The sequence below is a fragment of the Bos grunniens genome, chromosome 14, assembly GCF_055505025.1.
Source record: "Bos grunniens cultivar Pamir isolate PY7600 chromosome 14, Bosgru_T2T1.0, whole genome shotgun sequence".
Classification (NCBI taxonomy): Eukaryota; Metazoa; Chordata; class Mammalia; order Artiodactyla; family Bovidae; genus Bos; species Bos grunniens.
Window position 1 is genome coordinate 48415524 of NC_141178.1, and position 23647 is coordinate 48439170.

At 41.8% G+C, this 23647-nt stretch overlaps 1 protein-coding gene across 18 annotated transcripts in view; it reads left to right on the forward strand.

The window, feature by feature from the left end:
• NCOA2 (nuclear receptor coactivator 2) overlaps positions 1-23647 on the forward strand; it is a 287169-nt gene that overhangs the window by 173157 nt on the left and 90365 nt on the right. For 16 of the 18 annotated variants that reach the window (XM_086336624.1, XM_086336640.1, XM_086336642.1 and 13 more), the window contains 2 exons: positions 17669-17773; positions 20278-20450. In XM_086336624.1, the coding sequence (XP_086192750.1) occupies positions 17688-17773; positions 20278-20450 (259 nt within the window). In that variant the 5' untranslated portion in view covers positions 17669-17687. Of the gene's footprint in view, positions 1-16588; positions 16609-16798; positions 17533-17668; positions 17774-20277; positions 20451-23647 lie in introns of those variants that run through there. The other 2 variants (XM_086336638.1, XM_086336637.1) reach the window with 2 other exon arrangements.

Consider the following 23647-nt stretch of genomic DNA (forward strand, 5'->3'; position numbering starts at 1 on the left):
GCAGCCTGCCAGCCAGGCTTCTCTGTCCTTCATTGTATCCCAGAGTTCAAACCTTTTTAATTTGCTAATGTTAAGATTTTCAGATCTTCCCTGGTGGCTCAAAAGGTAAAGCATCTGCCTACAGAGCAGGAGACCCGGGTTTGATCCCTGGGTTGGGAAGATCCTCTGGAGAAGGAAATGGCAACCCACTCCAGTACTCTTGCCTGGAAAATCCCATGGATGGAGAAGCATGGTAGGCTATAGTCTATGGGGTCGCAAAGATTTTCAGAAAAGTACTCTTAATTGTTCAAGTATGCTCTGTGTCATCATCCTCTCTGATAAATTATTTTTTTCCCCTAGTCATTGATTAAAAACAAACTAGACTGGAGACTGCTGTTTGTTTGTAATAATCAGTTAATTAACACCAGGAATGTTACTCCACCAGCCTTGACTGACTTGCTGTTACCTCCCAGCCCTTGTGTGTGTGCTAAGTCGTTTCAGTCGTGTCTGACTCTTTGTGACCCTGTGGACTGTAGCCCGCCAGGCTCCTCTGTCCATGGGATTCTCCAGGCAAGAATACTGGAGTGGGTTGCTGTGCCCTCCTCCAGGGGATCTTCCCGACCAGGGATTGAACCCACATCTCTTACATCTCCTGCGCTGGCCGGCGGGTTCTTTACCGCTAGCGCCCCCTGGGAAGCCCAGTAGTTCTCAGTGCTGCTCTTCCTTTCTAGCCAGGGTTGGGCAGGCTTCTGCTGACCATCTGGGGTCCTTCTGCAGAGAGTTCCAATTGGTCTGGGGTGGAGCCTGGAAAGCCATGCATTTAAAAGTTCCTCAGGAGGTTCATTTTGACCCACTTCTGCTTCCATCCTCGCACAAGCAGTAAATCAGATGCTTTGCCAGCCTGAGTATGCAATGTCCGTGCCAGATCCCTGACTTAACATTCTTCCATCCAAGTAAATGTAAAATGCTCATGAACATCTGAAAGACACTAAATTATTGGTAACCAGTTTACATTAGAAAATAGATCATGCTATAGTCTTCAAACTTGCAAAACATTTGTGAAAATCATAATATTCGTTATTGTGAATTCTGGTTAAATGAGATCTCAGATATCCTGCTGAGGGGATTATAAATTAAGGCAGCCTTTTTGGAAAATAATTTGACAGTGCTTATAATTGCTGTAAATAAGGTCACACCTTTGATCCAGTAATTACATTTCTGAGGTTCTGTTGTATTGAGACTATTGATTATTATTAATCACATGATGTGGATTAGTACTTACATAAAAGATATTCATCACTGTTATTTATAGTGGTAAAAAATGGAAGCAAATTAAATGATTATAGGAAATGGTTAAATACATTATGGTTTCTTAATATGCTAGAATATCATAGAGCCATTAAAAGTTATGTTTATAAAAACTAATGCAACAGAAAAATCTAAGAAGTGATTAAAGCATCTATAAAATTGTACATGTAGTTTGTGACACACACACACAGACGTACACGCCCATTTTATTTTTTAAGTTTTTTTTTATATTGTAATATAGTTGGTTAACAGTGTTGTATTAGTTTCAGGTATACAGCAAAGTGAGCCAGTTATATACATGTATCTATTCTTTTTCAAAGTTTTCTCCCATTTAGGTTATTACAGGGTGTTAAGCAGATTTCCCTGTGATATACAGTAGGTCCTTGTTGGTTATCTATTTTAAATACAGCAGTGTGTACATGTCAATCCCAAAATTCCCAGTTTTTTAAATTCAGTGGTAATTCTCTGTGTGGTAGGAATACATGCAATTTATTCTTTAGTATTTATAATCTAAATTTTGTACTATGAGCATATATTACTTTTATTGAGAAAAATAATAAAACTTTAAGAAATCTTACTTGAATCTCTTTAGCAGAAGGAAGGAGGACAGTTCCATTTGTGATGAATTATTAATCACTCTTGCTCGTTAATAGTCGCCATTTTGCTACCTGAATCCTTGCAAACCATCCGTTTATCTATTCCACAAGTCATCAGTCAGGCCCGGTCACTTACAGGACTTGTTATTGTTGTTTTCTGGTTGTTTGTTTTTAATAACTGCTTTACCGAGATGGAATTCACGTAACGTAAAGTTCGCCCTTTGTAAGTGTCTGGTTCCGTGGTTATTAGTTTATTCCGCAGGTGGGCAGCCATGCCCACTCTTTCAGTAGTTTCAGAACATTCTCATCCACACGAAGAGAAACCTTGTTCTGATGAGCAGTCAGCCCCGCTCTGCCATTCCCCTCCGCCCCTGGCAGTCACCGATCTGCTTTCTGTTGCTGTGGACTTGCTTATTCTGGATGTTCCCTGTAAGTGCCGTTGTACGGTGTGTAGCCTTGCAGTGTCCTCTTAGCTGCTCTTCTGCTCCTCCTCCCTCCCTTCCAAACCTGTCATGTGTCTCACTGACCGGAGGGTGCTCTCAACCACCTCGAGCTCAGAACTTTCCACTGTGCCTGTGGTCAAGGAAGGTGACAGGAACTACGACTCATTCTAGCCTCTAAGGTTTTCTATATCCTGACACTCCAAAGTAGACACTCACTATGTGGTGAGGAAATGGGTTCAATGAATAAAGTGGATTCTGCCTTCTCTCTCTCTTTGCTTCTTTCTCAGACTGTTGCTCTTGAGTTAGTCAGATTTCAGGCCACCGATGGGGTGAAAAACTTGCCCCCTGAAGTTGATGGTGGTGGTTGGTGACACTCAGCAGGCCTCGAGGTTCAGGCTTGTTGGAGCGACCCAGACCCCCACCCCAAACTGTCAGATCACATGGCCACACAGTCCCCCAGCATCTCTGGTCCTCAGACACCCTCCCACCATCCCAGCTTCCCTTTAAAATGTAATACTCCTTCTCTAAAACCCAACTCAGCCGTTCATCAGCCCTTCGCCAAGGCTCCCCCACCCTGACAAGAAGAGATTTCTCCTCTCCAGCACCTGATATTTTTCCTGTGTGCTGTATCCCTTGTTAGTTCACTGCCTTCTTGTCTCTTTTTCCTAAATCTTTGACTTCTTGAGGCTAAGCTCTGTGTTTTACTCAGAGATGACATTACAGTGTCCAGAGAGCCCAGGAATTTGCCCTCAAGCAGCTTCTTAATAATTATCAGCACATTTGAACATCAGAAGGAAAGAAATGCAAGTAGATTTTTAAATTAAACCCTTTAATTTAGGTTGTATGTTTAATACCAAAAAGAGACCCGTATTAATTAGAAACTTAACCTTATATAAAATTAAATTGTCCAGGGCCCAAATGTGTTTTTGCCCTAATAGTTGCGACTCTTGATGTTGAAATACTGCCTTAGAACACTAAGCTAAAGAAATCATTTGCCTGTGTTGTGGACTTATATATATAATGTGTTGTGATTTCTCCAAAAGCTTAGTTTTCTCCACATCAGCTGGTTTAATTGAAACCAGAGTTTGAATTTCAGCTTAATGACTTCTTTCTCTTTTTGCCCCAGTACTAGGAAAAAGGAATATGATGCAGTTATGTGTCTCTGATGTGTCAAGCAATTGTCTTAATTTTCTTCAAGTTTTCATTTCATGCTGATTACTTGCCAGTTATGGTTAAATAAGGTACAGTGGCCTTACAGATCTTTATCCATAGGTGTAGGTTTTACAAAAACAATGATATTTTACTCTCTCAGTGCAAACATATTTTTAGGACTAATTGAAATAAATAGTACAGAACCAAGGGCTTCCCTCGTGGCTCAGTGGTAAAGAATCCACCTGCCAGTGCAGGAGACACGGGTTCGTGCCCTGATTCAGGAAGATATCCTTCATGCCGCAGAGCAGCTAAAGCCCGTATACCCCACCAACTGAGCTGTGCCCTAGAGCCTAGAAGCCCTACAGCCTGTTCTCCACAACAAGGAAGCCACTGCAACGAGAAGCCCTCGCCCCACAGCTAGCGAACACTCCACCCCACATGGGAACAAAGACCCAACACAGCCCAAAATAAACAAACAAAATTATATATATAAAATATAGAATGGCACATTCTACAACAGGAGGAATTTGTTTTAATCATTTCAATGCCTATTCTAGACCACCCTTACATAATCTATTAAGTTATTATTTATAACACACTATCAACTCATTTGGGTTTAAGTTGGTATTAACTACCAAAAGGGTAATTAGAAGCTCCATTCTTGAGTCCAGTATATATTTTTAGTTTCCCAAAATGTGGTAACTCTGTGTCTGGAGCTGGAAAGAGGAGAAAGCTGTCCACTGACTGCTCTCCAGAACAGTACTGCTGTCAATCTGTCACACCTAGAAAGTTCTCTAACCACCCTACCCCTACTGCACCCCACCCACTCTGATCCTGAAGTCAGAGAATTGGGTTCCCCTGTATATCATGATACTAATGATGTGATTACTTCCACTGAAAGCTGTGAGTCCCAAGTTTGAAACTTAAACTGAAGTGCAAATCTCTCATAAACTAAAGTATGGTTGAAAAATGAAAGCCACTCAGTCGTGTCCAGCTCTTTGAAACTCCATGGACTGTAGCCTGCCAGGCTCCCCTGTCCATGGAATTCTCCAGGCGAGAATACTGGAATGGGTAGTCATTCCCTTCTCCAGGGGTTCTTCCCGATTCAGGGACCGAACCCCAGTCTCCTGCACTGCAAGCAAATTCTGTATGATCTGAGCCACCAGAGAAGCCCCTAAAGTGTGGTTAGTTTTGAAGATTACCAATGTGTGGGAGACAAGAAAATGGTGAAAGGAAGTGTTTTGGCTTATATGTTCAGGTGCCAAAGTAATTTTTAAAGTCTTTTCAAATAATTCATGTAAATAACTTTTCTGAAGTCTAGTAATTCTCAGTAAGCCCTTCTGTAGGTGTGTGTTATTTGCAAATACAAATGCTTAATTTGGCTTATTTTTGTAAGACCAAATTGGGTTGGGGGAGGGGGTGCTGTTGACCCAGCGCTGCCTTCTGTTTTTGATGGCAGCCTTGCCTTGTAGCGAATACTGTTTGGAGTTATTGTAACGATCTGACCAGAAGAAAGTTTGTCGGAATTTGTATGGTGAAAAAATGAATCAGCGGTCCTCCCACCAAACCAAGTTTTTCCTCCTTGCTCACTTTCCACTTTTGTGGCAGAGGTTAGAGAAAGAACATAAAAAAGAGTATTCCAGAAAAAGACTTCTTATACGGGAAACATAATTTAAACCGCCCAAAGGAGCTATATAACTAGGTACTTTTTCCTTCTGTAACCACAGACATTTTGTTTGGGTTCTATACTCTGTCCCCGGGACATGTCTTGCCTTTGTTTCGTGTTCCCGTTTGACTGGAGATAAAGAACTCATAGGACTGCTTGGCGTTAAATGAGCATGAATGAGAAAAGTAAAGCGAGTGTGCTACCTCTCCAGCACCCAGAACCTGGAGCAAGAGGCAGCAGTGTGTGGGTGCCAGGACAGTGGCCTGGACCCTCACTGGGAAGCAAGCAACTAACGATGCAGGAGAAAGAAGCATTATCCTAGTTGTATGTCCTGTGGACCACGGAGGGGCATCCCATGTGGCTCAGTGGTAAAGAATCTGCCTGCCAATGCAGGAGACTCAGGGGATGCAGATTCAATCCCTGGGTCAGGGAGATCCCCTGGAGGACGAAATGGCAACCCACTCCAGTATTCTTGCCTGGAAAATCCCATGGACAGAGGAGCCTGGCGTGCTACAGTCCATGGGGTCACAGAATCAGATGCAACTGAACACAGTAATGGGCCAGGGAACATTCAGTAGAAGGGAACCTTTACTTCTTCCTAGTGAAATCTATGAGGCCCACATAAAGAGGATGGCTTTCCAGCTGAACTTGAAAGAGGAGATTTTCCTGAGGAGGAAGAGCAATTTGAGTAACCTTTGCTGGAAGGCTCTGGTGGGCATTGTTGGACATCTTGGACATTGTTCTTGCTTTAAAAGACTTGAATCCATGGGAGAGAGAAAACATGAGATTGTTCAAAAAGACTAACAGTAATGAGTCTGAAAGGACCAAAAGCCTCCATCTTTCTCATTTAGAAGAACTTGGGGTGAATTTGGAAAATATGACAATTTGGTTGTAATTGAGTTTTAGTAATTACAGAATACTATTAGAGAATGTCCTTTGGTAAAAGGAAAGAATTTATACTTTAAATTTCATTGCTGATACTTAATGGTAAAATGAGATCCAATTTCTTATTTCATTCACTTTAGGCATTTTTCTTGCCTCTTACCAAAGAGTAGCTTGACCTCATTTTATACCCTATTTTTCCTAAAAAATAGCATGTAAACAGTTTGTATGTTTATAATTTGCATTCTGGAGAGCTGATCATTTAAAAGAATCTGTTTTACTTGTTTTTTTTCCAGTGACACAGCCTGGTCTTCCTCCTCCCTCCTTTTTTCCTTTTGATAAACTCATCAAAATCTGATGTAATGAAAGAAAAATTGGAAAAATACAAAAATTAAATTATACCCATGCTGCTGCTGCTGCTGCTGCTGCTGCTGCGTCGCTTCAGTCATGTGCGACCCCATAGACGGCAGCCCATTAGGCTCCTCTGTCCCTGGGATTCTCCAGGCAAGAATACTGGAGTGGGTTGCCATTTCCTTCTCCAATGCATGAAAGTGAAAAGTGAAAGTGAAGTCGCTCAGTCGTGTCCCACTCTTAGTGACCCCATGGACTGCAGCCTACCAGGCTCCTCCGTCCATGGATTTTCCAGGCAAGACTTAGCTGCTAATATTTTGGTGAAATTTCCTCTAATTTTTTTTTTTTCTGTAAATTAGTTTTTCTAACTGTAGTTCACCATCAACTTAGATTCTTTCATAAGCATTTCAGTTCAGTTCAGTTGCTCAGTCATGTCCAGCTGTTTGCAACCCCATGAATCACAGCACGCCAGGCCTCCCTGTCCATCACCAACTCCCAGAGCCTGCTCAAACTCATGTCCATCGAGTCAGTGATGCCATCCAACCATCTCATCCTCTGTCGTCTCCTTCTCCTCCTGCCATCAATCTTTCCCAGCATCAGGGTCTTTTCTAATGAGTCATCTCTTCGCATGAGGTGGCCAAAGTACTGGAGTTTCAGCTTTAGCATCATCCCTTCCAAAGAAATCCCAGGGCTGATCTCCTTCAGAATGGACTGGTTGGATCTCCTTGCAGTCCAAGGGACTATCAAGTTAGTGTTGCATAAATTCTGATTTTCATAATCAAGTTCTGTTGGGACTGATAGGCTGAAAGGACCATGTGATCTGTGTTTCCCTCTGTAAATCCCAAGAATGCTAGGCTCTGAGTACCCCAGGCTGGTGGGCAAAACAGAACACCCCCCACTTCTGCACTGCAGTGACATTGCATGCGTACCAAAAGGCCAACTTCTAGTCCAGACTGCTTTATGCTAGTTGTCGGTGTTATTGTAAGCACATAAATATTATGTAACTGATTAAGTGTTTGTGTGAAAAGATACATATGTTTCTATAAAAACTAAAATACTTTGAAAAGACTCAGTCAGATGGATCAAAATTGCTCCCAAGTATGTATCTGCATTTATAAAAGGCTGGCAAAAATAATGAAAGCTATACCTCATGAGCGCTTACAAGAACTCTAAGTGTCTATGAGTTCTAATTATATTTTAAATAAACAGAAATTGAAAGTAGTAGACAATGCCTTAATGATAGGTCTGATTTATGCAAGAAAGACAATATGAAACCCCAGTGGAGACTGATACTCAAATGTATTATGTTTAAAGTTGAAATGATTTAAGTAGTAGGTATCATTTTCTATAATTGCTCTTGATAACTGCCTTTTTAAAATTAACCAATTAATACTGCTGATTCTGTAGGAAAAGAAGGCCTTTTCTATGTTGAATGAAACTCAGAATTCCTGGTATACCAGAGAAAATTCCTAGCTGGTTTTATTATTTCAGTACTTCATAATAAATTCACTAATAACTAATACTTCATTTTTCTTCAGGGTATAATTGCTTATGAACCAATGCGAGATTTCTTTTCTACCCTAGAATGTGGGCTTTAACAGGACAAGGGCTCTTGCCTGTTTTTTTCCAGGTTCTATCTCCATGCCTACAGCATCGCCTGCTGCATTAATTATTTATTGAATGAATAGAAGAAAGAATCTACACATTTTTTACAGTATTTTGCATTTTGCAATGATACTGCTATATTTTTAGCCAAAAAAAGGGTACTTTTAAATTACATATTTAGCATTTATCAAATTGAATTAAAATATACTGCTTTCTGTAGTTTACATAAGTCTGTCTCTCTCTTCAATGAAAGTATTCAAGGATAGGAGCCTTGGTGCTCATGTTGTAGTGATTAGGAACTGCGAAGCTGTTTGGATTCACGAATGAACTCTAAGAAACTTCTAATGATATGGCCTTGACCAGCTTACTGTAGCTTGTTTATACCTCAGTTTCCTCATCTGTAAAATGGTGATAATCATAGTTACAGGAACTAAAGGTGTTACCTATGTATAAAGTGCGTAGAGAATACCTGCCTAGGTGATAAGCACTCAGTAAATGATAGCTGTTATAATTACACCGGAGTCTGACTCCTGACCTGTCCTTTATTGTCTGTGTAATTTGAACAAATTACTTATGGAAACAGGTCAGAGAGGTTAGATAGTCCGTAAGAGATTAGTCTCTGTGTGTGTGTACTTGCACATACAGAAAAAACAAAATGGGTTTTTAAGAAAAGTGCTTAACTCTTGTAAGTACTGAATAAATGTTAGCCGCCTCCCGCAAATAATAATAAAGCAATCAACATATTACACTGTGGGAGAATATTGTCATTTATTTTAAAATGTTTTACAACTGAATAATAAATACTTTTTATGTGGGTAGAGGCTGTCTTTCTCTTAACCATTTCAGTAAGTTTTTCTCATAAATTAGAAAGGTTTTTTTTTTTTTTTAATCTCAAAGTCTAAAATGGGTTTCGGAATAAAGAAAGAGAATTGAATTTTAATCTGGACAAGTTATGAAACTCAAAACACAAGTGTTACATTGTGGTTCTTAGTCTGATGACTTCTTTCCAGAATACCAAGCCTTCGGTGAGAACTGGTTTTCCAAGTATTAAATATGGACTGAGTACACCGTGCTTGAAGTGCTTACATTATGCAAGGAATGAAGCTTATTCCCTGGGTGTTTCCTCATCCGAGGCCTTGTTAAAACCCAGTCTTGCTATTCCTGGCTGTCGGTGTTCGCACCGGCTGACATAGTTGGGTATAGCAGCAGTACTAAGGACCTTGTGTGTGTTAGTCGCACAGTTGTGTCCGGCTCTTTGCAACCCCATGGACTGTCCATGGAATTCTTCAGCAATAATACTGGAGTGGGTTGCTATTTCAGGGGATCTTCCCAGCCCAGGGACTGAATCCGGGTCTCCTGCGTTGCAAGCAAATTCTTTACCGTCTGCGCTACCAGCGATTAAGGACCTTAGCCTGTGAGAACTGAGAAAGTGGAAACTGTCCTATGCCACTATCGTCAGACAAGATCTACCTCCCTCCCCACACACACACACCTTAGAAAGCTCTCTCATCCTGACACATTCTGCACTGAATTTTGTTAAGAGAAGACTTTCAGAGAGGATATTTTTCCCCTCTTTTGTAGAGATGGAAATGATGGAAATGTTACAGCAAAATATTTGTGTAACCAGCAAACATGAATTTAGCCACTTACTTGATTATTGCAGCCTGTGTTAAAAAGCTGCTGCCTCACATTTGCAGCCTAATGTGTTTCTCACCGTCTTCCCAATGGCATCTTGAAGTGTCTCTCAGCTAAAAAATTCATGAGGATTATTGGCTTTCGGTCAGAAAATGGAATATGTCTTCTAGTTACTGTCTAATATACCACTCTAAGGCCATTATACAAAAGTAAATGTAAGAGTGCAGCACACTGAGAAGGAAGGAACTTTTAGCTTGAACGTTTGTTTATACACAGTCATTACTGTTCCCGTGGAGTAAGAAACAGCATAAGACAAGGTAGGTAGTGAAGCCATTTTACTTGGAGAAGAGCTGTAGTTGTAGCCTGTGGTATTTTTTTGACTCCTGTGTCCAACTGGAGACTGTTAGTGTTTTATCTTTGAAAAATCATCTCATAATAGTAATAGTATGTGTTTGGCTTATTGCAGTTAACTTTAAAAAAGGCAAGTGTAGAGTAAGTTGCTCAAAGGTAATGAAGTTAAACTGAGAGTTTGTTTCCTATCAGATGCCCTGTCTTCTGGATTTATGTGAAGGGAGTTTCCTAAAACGCAGCAACCTGACTGTTGTCACTCCATGAATTAATGTGCACTTGTGTGAGTCTCATTCTGTAAATACACACTGTAATGTATGGGGTAAACTACAACTTTATTGTATGAAAAGCAAGAAACAAAATACTGTCGGGTAAAGATGAAGTTAAAACTGTTCTTGAGATCTAGTAAAAAATAACACTTTGGGGGAAATCATAGACCATTTTACTAACTAAAATTTAATTTTGAAATGTTGAATAGCATCTTCTGTCACTGTGCTAATGTATTACTTGTTTTCCCAGTGGGAAGGAAAAGTTTGGTCTTTTTCTCTGTCCTTTCAGCCCTGCCTTCAGTAAATGTTCATAGTCCTGCTTCTGTTGTATTTGTATGTGTGTTGCTTCTTTGTCTGCTTGTTTGAATCAACCAACAATATATCCTTTCATACAACCTATGTATGTACTGCATGGAAAATTTGTTAACTCCTGCCAAGAGTTGGGGTCTTGCCAAAATATTGTTTGCTTTGGGTAATTTTGTTTAGTTGACACTATTTAGAAAGTGATTTCTTCCCCCTCCCCTGTCTTCACTGCTGTATCATCTAACTGACATCTAAGGGTTGGCCCACTTGATTTTCTGCCTTTCTCAAGCCTCTACATCCTTAAGGCACATTATGTATATTTCAACATTAGATGCTGTGTTTCTTTAGACTTCTTCAGAGTCTGATCCAGAAAATTCGCTTTTGTAAAACCAAGACCCTCCTGGAACACAGTATACTCTGAGGAAAAAATTGTTTACAGTTTAGAATGAACAAATGTTTTTTACTTGTGATAGAGAAACAATGCCTACATCGAACTTTTGACATGGACTTCTGAGCTGTGGGGGGCCCTCAAAGATTATCGTCTCATGATGAATTCAATAGGATAGAAATGGAAAAGTGTTTAAACAAACAGAAGTATGTACACTTTTAGTATTACTTGAGTGTTTCTTTGTCTTACTAAGTTTATGAAGAATCAGACCCCAGATGACACAGTAGTGTCACCTGCATCTTGTAGCGGAGAAGGCAGTCGCACCCCACTCCCGGATTCTTGCCTGGAAAATCCCATGGGCGGAGGAACCTGGTGGGCTGCAGTCCATGAGGTCGAGAAGAGTCGGACACGACTGAGCGACTTCACTTTCACTTTTCACTTTGATGCATTGGAGAAGGAAATGGCAACCCACTCGAGTATTCTTTCCTGGAGAATCCCAGGGACGGGGGAGCCTGGTGGGCTGCCGTCTATGGAGTCGCACAGAGTCAGACACGACTGAAGTGACTTAGCAGCAGCAGCATCTTGTAGAGAGCATTTTAGAAGAGCCAGAAGGCCTTGGGAGGCATAGAAGCCTTTCTGGTCTCGTATCAAGAGCTGGGTGATTTATCGGCCAGCTCCTCCCCATGTTAGGTGTTGATAAGAAAAGTTGTTTCAACAGCGCTGTGTGTCCTTTCATTATAAATTTCATCTGCAAGTAGGAATTTCATAGCAGGCTAATGTTTTATAACTTTCTTGAAAATGGCAATAGAGATCTGATGTTTGATCACTTATTATGTTTGGATTTCAGCAGTAGTATTATCCTTATTTATTCTTTAACTGAATTTGTTCAGCATGTAATAAATCTGACAGTTTTACAGGCCCTGTTTGGAAGATGGCCAGTACCGATAAAAGATAAAATACACATTACCGTTTACATGAATTCTGGATGATTAACTGGTTTTAATGGCATGAGATTGTATTTTGAACACCTGCTTTGTTACCTTGTAAGTTGCATTGATGAATTTCATGCAAGAAGAGTGCTTTTTTTTTTTAAGCTATGTTGAGGGTTAACATATTATTTTGCTTTCATCATATTATGCTAAGCATTAAACTGACACTGTTTACTCACACACCCCTGCCCAAAGTATTGTTACTTTAAGAAAATCAAACATTGGTTCTTTGCTCTACTGTCTAGTTTGTACAGGCTGACATCAGAGGATGTAAGGGAAGATGTGCTATCAGTAACAGCAGAGCTATTGTTTTGCTCTAGATAGCAAGAATGGACAAACTGAAACTTCTTTTCCAGTCTTGTCCTTTCACACACGCACCCCCCTGCCCCCAGTATTTGGTAGAAACTGGCTTATTCTCAATGACTGTAATTTCCTATCAGGTACGACCCAGGAGTTTACTTGTGACATTTTCAGTTTTTATGATTTATACTGAACATTTCAGAATCCAGAAAGAAATGCTCAAGAACGTTAATTTCATGTGAATGTTGAAAACATGTAGACCGTTTAAGAAACTGTTAGTTTAAACCTGCTCACAAAATAAAATGTCTGAAGCTTCAATGCTGCCCTTCTGTATTCTCCATCTCCTTCCCTTTGTTGGAAATTAATATTTAACTTTGATCTACAAAAGTCATTAAAACTCATCTGTATATACAATTTATTTTCTAATACATTTTCATTGTAGTATAGTTGATTTGAACAGTGTTAAGTTTCAGATGCCCAGCAAAGTGAATCAGTTATGCATATACATATAGCCACTCTTTTTTAGATTCTTTTCCCATTTAGGTCATTACAGAGTATTGAGTATAGTTCCGTGTTCTATACAGTAGGTTCTTACACATTACCTGCTTTACATATAGTAGTGTGTATATGTCGGTCCCAATTTCCCAGTTTATGCCTGGCAGTTTATTTTCAGTGATTTTTCTATGTGTGCATACAGACTGGAGGGCTTCCCAGGCACTAGTGGTAAAGAACCCCCCTACCAGTGCAGGAGACGTGAGAGACGAGGGTCGGGAAGATCCCCTGGAGGAGGGCATGGCAACCCATTCCAGTGTTCTTGCCTGGAGAATCCCATGGCAAGCTACGGCCCAAAGGGTCCCATAAAGTGAGATATGACTGAAGCTACTGAGCATGCACACATGCATACTCGAAGCCATAGATCTGTCTGTCTTTGGGTTTTATCTCTTATTTGGGTGGCAAAAAATCTAATTCACCTAGGCGTGTGTGCACACACACTTGCACACCTGTGTTCTGTCATGCAGTACTAGCGCTTGCTGCCAGCTGAGGCTTGACAGGCGGTTCAGAGCATCGGTTAGAAAGGCTGAGATCAGAGCCCTTTGGTTCTTGTCTGTGATGAGGGTCCTGTCACTGTAGTTTCCCCCGCTGAGGAGCAGAGTGGAAATCCGCGTGTGTGCTGTGGGGTTCCGCCTGCTTCTGGCCCTGTGGCAGGCAGCAGAGAGGCAAGCAGGAGCCGTCTGCTCCTGTCACCACCTTCCCCACCCTCCTCTCCCTGCTCCAGTACTCAATTCACTCTTTCCTTTTTTTCCCATCTGAGAGTCTTTTTTCCCTATAGATGAGCAGTGATTCAATCGGGGCATCTCAGCCTGATTACTGTAGCTGGCAGAGTGCATCCGCCTGTCCCCAACTTGACCCGTGACTACACACACCCCTGTCCTTTTCCTTCCCTTTGGTGGTTTAAAGGTTGGCGGGCAATGTGTCCTGGACACACACAGATAGCCCAGGGAAGTTGCTCGAAAAAGACGGCATATGGGGCAGACACAGAAAAACAAGAAATTTGAAAAGCTGAAATTTTTAGATTTTGAAGAAATGTGTTGAAGGTTGTCTAGTTGCTAAGTTGTGTCTGGCTCTTTGCAACCCCAAGGTCTGTAGCCCACCAGGCTCCTCTTTCCATGGATTTCCCAGGCAAGAACACTAGAGTGGGTGGCCATTCCCTTCTCAGGTAATCTTCCCAACCCAGGGATCGAACCATCTCCTGCATTGGCAGGTGGATTCTTTACCATCTGAGCCTCCAGGGGAGCTGGGTTAAGGTGCCATCGCATAATAATAAAAGGGGAAAGTTGGCATTTAAATAACTTAAAGAGAAAACGAGTGACGTTTTAAAGCTACAAATAGAGTGGTTTGTGAGCCAGCCTTAGGTAGGTACCAGTGAACCAGTGAAGTTGCTCACTCGTGTCCAACTCTTTGCAATCCCATGGACTGTAGCCTACCAGGCTCCTCCATCCATGGAATTTTCCATGCAAGAGTACTGGAGGGGGTTGCCATTTCGTTCTCCAGGGGATCTTCCTGACCCAGGAATCGAACTGAGGTCTCCCACATTGCAGGCAGACACTTTACCATTTGAGCTACCACTGGTAGCTCAAGTGAAATATTAAACATGCATGCACTCCAGGTCATTTCAGTCATGTTCGACTCTTTGCAACCCCAAAGACTGTAGCCTGCTAGGCTCCTCTGTCCATGGGATTCTCCAGGCAAGAATGTTGGAGTGGGTTGACACGCCCTCCTCCAGGTGATCTTCCCAGCCCAGGGAGAACTCGAGTCTCTTATGTCTCCTGCATTGGTAGGCAGGTTCTTTACAACTCTGCTCAAATGGTTTTATTGTACTTAGACCAGAACCCTGTGCTCCTGGCTTCACACCTCCCTTCTGTCCAGAGTTTTGTTGAAATGTGTCAGTGCTGCCCCTTCATGCAGAGTTACAATTATTTGATATACATTTGAGGAAAAGTAAAAGTAGATGATGCTGACGTTAATGTTAAATCTCCAAACTTGAGTATATATGACTTTTAAGTAAATCAGTCTCTTAATTTAGCTAAATGTTGAGAAGCTCTTTGATCATTCTGATAGTATTACTATTAAATGCTTTTGGGGGTTGGTGGCTTTTTTATCAACAAACTTATCACATATACCTTCTATATGGGGTATTTTGTTACAGATTGGGGATTCTATTTAGATGATAAAAATGTTTTTTGATTCATAGAAAGCGATTTCCAGAGTGGAAATCCCCTAGGTCACTCGTTGAGAGCTCACTCAGATTGGTTGAGTAATGGTTTGGGGTTGTTTTTTTTTTACATGCTCGTGAGTGAAGCCATTGGAATTGTGGTTCTGGAGAGATACTGAAAGGGAATGTTTGGAAGGTGTCATCAGAGCTGGGTTCTTGTGTTTTTGCTTCCCCGTCTGTCCTTCTAAATATTGATTTATTTATTTTTGTTTGGGGCTGTGCTTGGTCTTTGTTGCTGTGGATGGGCTTTCTCTAGTTGCAGCGTGCGGGCTTCTCATTGAGGTGGCTTCTCTTGCTACGGAGCACCAGCTCTCGGACAGGTAGGCTTCAGTAGTTGCTGCAGGTGGGCCCACTGGTTGTAGTTCCCGGGCTCTAGAATGCAGGCTCAATAGTGGTGGCACATGGGGCTAGTTGCCCCACAGATGTGGGATCTTCCCAGATTAGGGATCGAACTGGTGTCCCCTGCATTGCAAGGTGGGTTCTTAACCACTGGACCACGAGGGAAGCCCCCCATCTTTTATAGCTCCTGCAATGCCCTAGCAACTGCCACACCTGCTCACAGCCCAGCTCAGACCCTGCTTCCTCCCCACTAACAGAGTGTCTCAGTACAAAGGACGCCTGCTTCTCTTCAGTGGAGCTTTTCCTATATAAATCTCCTACATGGATTTCTCTCCTCTCCCCCATCTTCTTCTAGAGAGACACATCCCTTCTCGTGGCCCTCACACGCCAAGCCTGAGTCACAGCAGCAGGCAGGCAGGCTTTGAAGGAATGAGTGAGTGATATTTAGGGAAGGGGTAGGGATTAGAGCGTGGGAGCCAGGCAGTCCAGATCTTGGTGCTTCTCGCACCTGACCTGTGGCTCGTGATTCGAGGAAGAACGGCTACTTTGATGAAGCACCCCCTTACCGTAGCTTTGTAGCAAAGAGTAGAATATGTCAAGCTGTATGTCAGCCCCACTTCCACCCTTTGCTGGGCCGCTCCATGGCCTTGTGCTATGGATGATAATGATTATCCCCATTTTACAGAAAAGGTAATCGAGGCACGAGAGACAGCTTCTTAAGGTCCCGTAACTAACGTGGTGAAGCTTGGGTATGGTTCCTGCCTCTTTGCTCTCCAGCTTCTCATAGTCTGTTTTTGCTGATTAAATTATATCTGGCCGTTGCTTGGTGCAGAATAAATGCTAAATGAACAGTAACTAAACACAGATTATATTGATCAGCCCAAACTTGTGAGAGCACCATGGGGCCTTGACGCTTAGTTACGTCACTCCCAGCATCAGGAACCTCCCACACTGGCTTCCAGAATCGTCCCCTCCTGATGCAGTGTCTGGAATAGAATGTAATTGGCACCACCTGCCTCAACTGATCCAGTGTCTGTTAGTTCTCCTTACATGTGATTCCTCGAGAAAAAAAAAAAAATAACTCCCCTCCCCCCTTGGATCAGAGTTGAGGCCAGAAGACATGAGAGCGCTGACTGGAGCACCCAGATCCTAGCCTGGGCACAGCCGGGCAGTTGGATGGCTGTGTGACGGTGCTCTCACCCTCGGGCCTGCCTGGCCCTCGTAGCCCACCTGCCTCCTTGTCCTTGCTCTCAATGGACCTGTCATTCTTCCAGCATCATCTGTAAGCCCCTGACCTTCTCCCAACTCGCCCTTCCCTCTGATTTTTCCAGGCTGGATAGGATGAGAAGCCACTGCAGGAAGTGAAGGAGGGTGAAGGTGGTTTTCAAAGCCTGGGGGACACAAGGCAGGAGGAAGTGGCATAGAATTGGAACTCAAGGAGAGATTGCTAAATGCTGAGTTAAACTTTTCGGGCTGCGGTTTTTTCTCTGCTGAGCAATTATTAAACACCTTGAGTAACAACCATCTTCCATTTCCTCAAAATCTTTGCCAGTCCTTTTGCATAGTTCTTTTGAAACATAAATCTCTGTCGCTCTTGTTATTGGCAGATATAAATTGTTATTTTGATGGTGTTCATGATGACCCATGTGAACACACTGATTCTCTTACTATGTATCCTTTTATTTTCTTAGGGAAAGGAATTCAGTAAGCGGGCCAATAAGTGGCCTCCCCCACTAAGGTCAATAATGTTCCTGATCTTTTGAGTGCATCTTAAGACCTTCGGTGATAGCAGCTAGAATCAGGGAAGGAGGTAGAGTCTGGGTGGCAGGATGTGAGAAGTCACTACTAAGGGAGAGAGCCACTGGGAGAGGAGGGCCTGGTGGGGGTGGGGGGAGATCCTGTTTGAGGGACATTGCTCGCCAGGACAGGGGTGTCAGAGAAACCTGGTCAGATTTGGAAGCACAGCTTCGTGGTGAGGCACTGCCTCTTCCCGGGGCTGTTTGTCACGAGTGAGTGATTGCAGTACAGATGTGATGTTGGCCAACCCCAAACAGAGACTGGGAGGAGCCCCTGACAGCACCTGTAGTTCTCACGTGGGGCACCATTCCTCCTGAAACTGGAGGCTGGCAGCAGAAACACCGGCCAGCAGATCGTAGTTCAGGTGCTGTTGACATACAGCTCCTGTTGCAGGAGTGGGCCCACTGAGGTAGGCTTGTTTGTTTTCTAATTGTTCACCTTGACATTTGTTTAACTTAAGCAGGGTTACTTAAAAAAAAAAGTCTTCTCATTAGGAATTGACCATCAGCTCTCCTCACTTGCTTTCTCTGTGTTTTCTGTTTCAGTTGCTGATATGTGTTCAAGATGAGTGGGATGGGAGAAAACACCCCTGACCCATCCAGGGCAGAGACGCGGAAGCGCAAGGAATGTCCTGACCAGCTCGGACCCAGGTGAGACTCTCACCACGCACACCTGAGCCTTGGATTTGAGGTTTTATCGTATCTGTTTCACACTTGATTCACATGCTCTCTTTGGTTTTTCTCCTTAACTGTCAAGCCTTTGGATACATATTATTTAACTTGTATTTTAGATATGCTGATCGGTTGCAGACTTTATTCTTACAAGTAGAGGCAAGCTCCATATTTCCTCTAGGTTCCCTGTGTACTCTGACTCTTAAAACCAGTTTATTCTACATAATCTTGAATGTTTCACATTTTTACTCCTTTTTGCTTTTAGAATGTCAAAAAGACAAGAGATCCCATAGTAAAAAGGTTTGCTGCTAAGAAGTACCAGCTTTTTTTTTTTCTTCCTTTTCTCTTTCTTTCCTTCTAAGAAATGAAATGTTAAATCCTGTTGCTTTTGAGTTGATTACAAAGACTGAGGATCTTCAGTGAATAAAACAAATAATTTTTTAAAACAAGTTTCATGTTATATATTATGGGTGGAAGTATGGGTTGTTATGACCTCTATATGGGGTAATATCACAGTATCTGTTAAAATTATAAATGCATATCCTCTTTGAACTTGCAGTTCCATTTCTAGGAATTTTCCAATGATATATGTTGACACATGCAAAATGACTTATATATGAGGTTGCTCATTGCAACACAGATTATAAACACAAAAGATTAGAAAAACCCTAAACATTTGTAGGGAGCTATGTAAATAGTTGTGACACTTCCACACACAATATAGCTCTGAAAAAGAGTGAGGACACTCTTTATGGGTTGATATTTAGCAATTTCTTAAGAATATTGTTACAGAGGAAAAGCAAGATTCAGAAAATGTGTATAGTATCCTACCATTTCTGTAGAAAAAGAAAATAAGAATCTGTATGGTTTTAGGGTAATTAGGAGACACAAGAGTTGTTACCTATTGGGGGGAATAAGGACTAGGGAACAGAGGTAGAAGAGAGACTTCACTCTTTTGATGATTTAAATCATGTAAATACTTTTAACATTTAAACAGCCACTTGTATTCAATGGCCAATAGAAAGACTGGGTGAGGAATACCAGGGAAGAGCACTGGGAGCAGGAGACAGAGCAGAAAGCCTTTTTCCCATCTAGTTGCCAAGCAAAATAAGCAGATTGAATGGCCACTGAGCACACTACAGCCCGTCCCCAGCTCCTGTGTGCACCCTCTGGATTCCGTGGCCCTCCCTGGCCAGCCTCAGCCTGTCTGCCAAACTGCCTTCACAGCCCGTGGTCCTGGCCAAGGAGGCGGGTGGTAAATAGAGCCTCTTCTCTTCCAGTGTTCTGCTGGTTCTAGGGGTGTGCATGGCTCCCACCACCCCTGTTCCCCCTTCTCACCCGTGTGTCATTTAGTTGGTATCTTTGGGGGCTGGGGTGATGGAGGGAGGTGGAAGGGGTAGAAGGATCCAGAATTGGAATTTGGCTCTTTAGTGCATGGCAGCCATGGCCTTCCTTTCTCCAGACTTAAGAAAATAGAAGCCAGGAGTGAAAATGAGACTTAGCAAAACCCAGTTCTGGTCACTGAGTGATCTTGGACAATCATGCAATCACTATAAAATAGAGAAACTGTGTTCTGTCTTAGGTTTATTAGTTGATGAAGATAATGCTAATATGTAAATGCAAGCATATGAATCTCTATTACAAATTACAAAGTTTTATAGATTGGTATTACATACAAATAATTATATATTAAGAACATAGCAAGCTGCTACTCTGAACAGTGTACTTTTCTTATTTATTGTATTGTTAGAATGTCATCCAGTGGACTCTGTGCTGTATTTGAGAAAAAAAAAATAACACCCTGTAATTATCAAAGGGAACTTCTAAGTTTGCTCTTTCATCAAATTCAGATGAGAAGATCTTGCCAATTTTTATTTTTCCCCTCCCTTCCATTAACGTTTTAAAACTCAAGTTGAACTTGGACCATTTGTTTACTTTTTGCATGTCATTCAGCTGAACAGTTAACAGAGACCCTGGGTCAGTTTCACTTTTGTTTCTAGCTGCACTGTGGTTTTTTAAACATTATCTTAAAAGACCGTTGGGTTTAATTATTAACATCCTAAAGAAGTGTATGAAATGATGAAGATTTATTTTCATTATTTTGCCGTGAAGTTTATTCACTCCTGTTATAACTAGTTTAACTTCCCTTTCTTAATCTTAAATTTTTTATAAGCATGAGCTCCTTTCCCTTTCTAAAACTCTTATTTATTTAATAATAGATTTGATGCCTGTTTGTACCAAGTGTCGCTTTAAGCACAGTGTTGGGCAGATCATCCTTGTCATTATGAAGCATACAGTCAAGTGGGAGACATTAAACACATTGAACAAATGATTGCATAAGGGAATTTGTAATTACCAATTGGGACAAGGTTGACTTAAAGACAAACAAAGAAAAATGCAACATCTGGGGAAAATTCAGGATTTAACTTTTGTTTGCTGTCTGTATTCGGATGTAGTTAACATTCTTATCTTTTTCATAATAGCCCCAAAAGGAGCACCGAGAAACGTAACCGTGAACAGGAAAATAAATATATCGAAGAACTTGCAGAGCTGATTTTTGCTAATTTTAATGACATAGACAACTTTAACTTCAAACCTGACAAATGTGCAATCTTAAAAGAAACTGTGAAGCAAATTCGTCAGATCAAAGAACAAGGTAAGAGGGCCAAATGAATCCTTTGGAGAGTTGAGTTGCTTTCTGTTTCTCCATGTGTGAGAAATCCCTTCAGAGTCCCTTTAATCCATTTCTTAGGCTTAAATTATTGATGAGAAGATGATGTCACAGTGCAAGATGAATGCAGGTATCACTTGCAGTGGTTTATAAATAGCCTCTGTATAAACTTCAGCAATCCCCTAAAGATGGAGGGGGCCAAGGTGAGGCAGGGTGATGTAACTTTTCATCTAGTAAAACTCAATTAGGTGCCCACTGATCCCACACCACCTTGGTATTTTCATAGCTCACAGAGCGAGTGACTGTCAGAATTTGCAAGTGAGGAGCCAGGCAAGGATGGAAACCAGAAGTAAGAAAGTGAGCCACCTCTTGTTTCAGCTCGTCAGCATGTTTAAGTCTGAACCTCAACTGGCCACGCCACTAAATTAGAGTTTCATATCCCGAATGACAAGAGATTTGAAAGGCTCAACCTCGAGACAGAACTCTTTTGTGAAGTTGAAACACAGAACATGACAGCTTTCTTCCTGGGCTTTTCTTGTCTTTCTTTTTTTTTTTTTTCTCTTTAGCTCATTTTCTGCCTCTTTCCTTTGATATTTTTGCCTGTAGAAAAAAATTCAAGAAGATAGTATTTTAAAAATCACATCTGACTTTGTAGTGCCAAAAAAAATTGTATTAGGCAAGTACGAACAGCATCTTAGCGCCCAGGGCCAATATATGCTCACGAAGTGTTCATACACTGCCTTCCTTTGGGGCCAGGGAGATAGTTACCTCCTGTCATCTGTTTTTGAATGCATCCTCTTGGAGTTCATATTGGGTTGTTTTTTTAATCTGCTTTTTATATAACATTTAAAAGAGGCAGATTTTAGAAAAATAATGTCTTGTTTCTACACGTGAGCTTGCAGCTTTGCCTGCTGCCCTTCATCATAAAATCCTAATTGTTTGCATATTTTCATCATAACATTTTCCATTTTCATACAGATAATATTGAGCTAAGTTTTATATATATAAATTATATATGTAATTTTACAAGTATAGTTCTGTCTTCTAAGAACTGAAACACATACACATAGCATCCACAAGACAGATTCTGATAGCAGCCCACTCTAAAAATGAATATTTCCCGGTTTCTCATCAAAATTATATCATCGTAATGTTCAGCTTTCACAGAGAGGCTATTCAATGCCTGCCTTAGTCGCCTTAATTTCTTTCTTCTTCTTTTTCTTTTAAGATTCACTAGTTATCAACAACCTCAGTTTCATCTCAGTTTGGTACAAGCAAATGGATAAAATCATAGTCCCAAAATTTTCTAGGAGAAATAACTGGTTCAAGGTTACAGTGCTCTGAAGTTGCCACATTTCTAGATGCTGATATCATCACAGTGGGGAAATCACTAAGCTTCTTGTTTTATGTTTCTGGAGATTTTGAATGGTTCATTTTTACAAACATCAGATTTTTAGGTAAAACTTCCACACTTTAAAACAGTTACATATGTATGTGTTTTACTATCAAGGTCTTGCACAAGGTTTTACAGTTTTGCAAAACCTTGGTATTCCCCCCTTCAAACCATAAAACACGTTCAGATGTGTCACGCTGGGACTCTGCCATACTTTCACTGTGGGTGTAATCATAAAGCCGCATACCACAACCACCCAAGAAGCAGCAACAATAAACGCCCTGTCACGTCTCCCTCTTACAATAATGTTCCCATTAATTTGAAAAGTAACGTGTTTTGAAAAGGAAAAGCAGAAGTTAAAACCCCAACGAAAAGTCCAGGCATACTTTTCACTTCTCGACCAGTCTGATATTTTAAGACTATTGCTAGTTTAATAAATTGTTTTTTAGAAAGAGCAGGGACCTTAGAATCAGATCAGGTGGAAGCTAGGCATGAATCCTGGTTCTGTCCCTTACAAACTTTTTGAACCTGAGCAAATTATTTTCACTCTCTGCGACTCAGTTTCCTCATATAGAATTTGGGGATCACAGCCTCTAGGTTGCATGGTTGTTGAAGAAATAAGGAGCTGTGTAAACATTCCCAGCAAGTACTTGTCACAGTATTTAGTGCATATTCAGTAGACATCTTTCCCACATTCAGAAGAAAGGCATCTTTTTTCCTTCGTGTGTGCTGTGTGCTGAGGCACTCAGTTGTGTCCAACTCTTTGCCACCCTGGACTGTAACCCATCAGGCTTCTCTGTCCATGGGATTCTTTAGGCATGAATACTGGAGTGGGTAGCCATTTCCTTCTCCAGAGGATCTTCCGAACCCAGGGGTTGAACCCACGTCTCATGTCTCCTGCATTAGCAGGCAGGTTCTTTACCACTAGTGTCACCTGGGAAACCCCTTTTTTCCTTCATCTATGCTCAAATCTCATACCGTGAGCTCTTCCTTTTCAGATGGAAGGAGGAGGGAAAAGGTGGGGACATGGTTGTGCCTGCCCTCCCCTACAGGGTCATTTGAAGAAAGTCACATTTTTCTGGGGCCAGAGAACTCAGCATAGCCTCCGCTGACCAGAGGTGGACACTCTGTGTGGCTCTGTGCCACCACCTTGATTTTTCTCAGGAGCTGGCAGCCAGCAAATGTTCAAAAGCAGCATGAAGGACAGAGTGGAACCCTTCCTTCTCTCTGTGCGCTTCCACCCGCCCAGCTACCAGTCAGTGTGAATAGACTCCAACCATCATCTTTACCGCATCATCCAGACTTCATTTGTATTCCTGTCACAGGTGGTAGCGTGAATAAAACCCTCGCTGTTCTGAGGGGTTAAGCCGTGTTGTATGAGACTCACGCTCAAGGCTACACAGTCTGGAAGACGGGCTCCCATAAAAGAAACCCACCCCAGTCCAAAGCTTAGGCAGCTCGGCCCGGCCGGCTGGGGTCTTTCACTCAAGTCTGCTTGGCCATCAGCTGCTCCTCCCCATTCCACAAGCTTGGGAATAAAGGCAGAAAATGAAAGATAATGGCCCAAAGGATGGGGATTTGGAGGGGGGGTTACCAGCTACCTAAATAAGTTATCCTCCCTTGTCTGAAGCGCTTTCTGAGCCCCAGGTTTGGTAGACGCTAGCTCTACAAGAGCATCATGCGGCTGTACACCTCATAGCAGCAGACCAAGCACACAGAGTCTGCACTTGAACCATGACCCCTGCTTTTGAATACTGAAGCGGGATATTTCTTCCTATGTGGTATACTA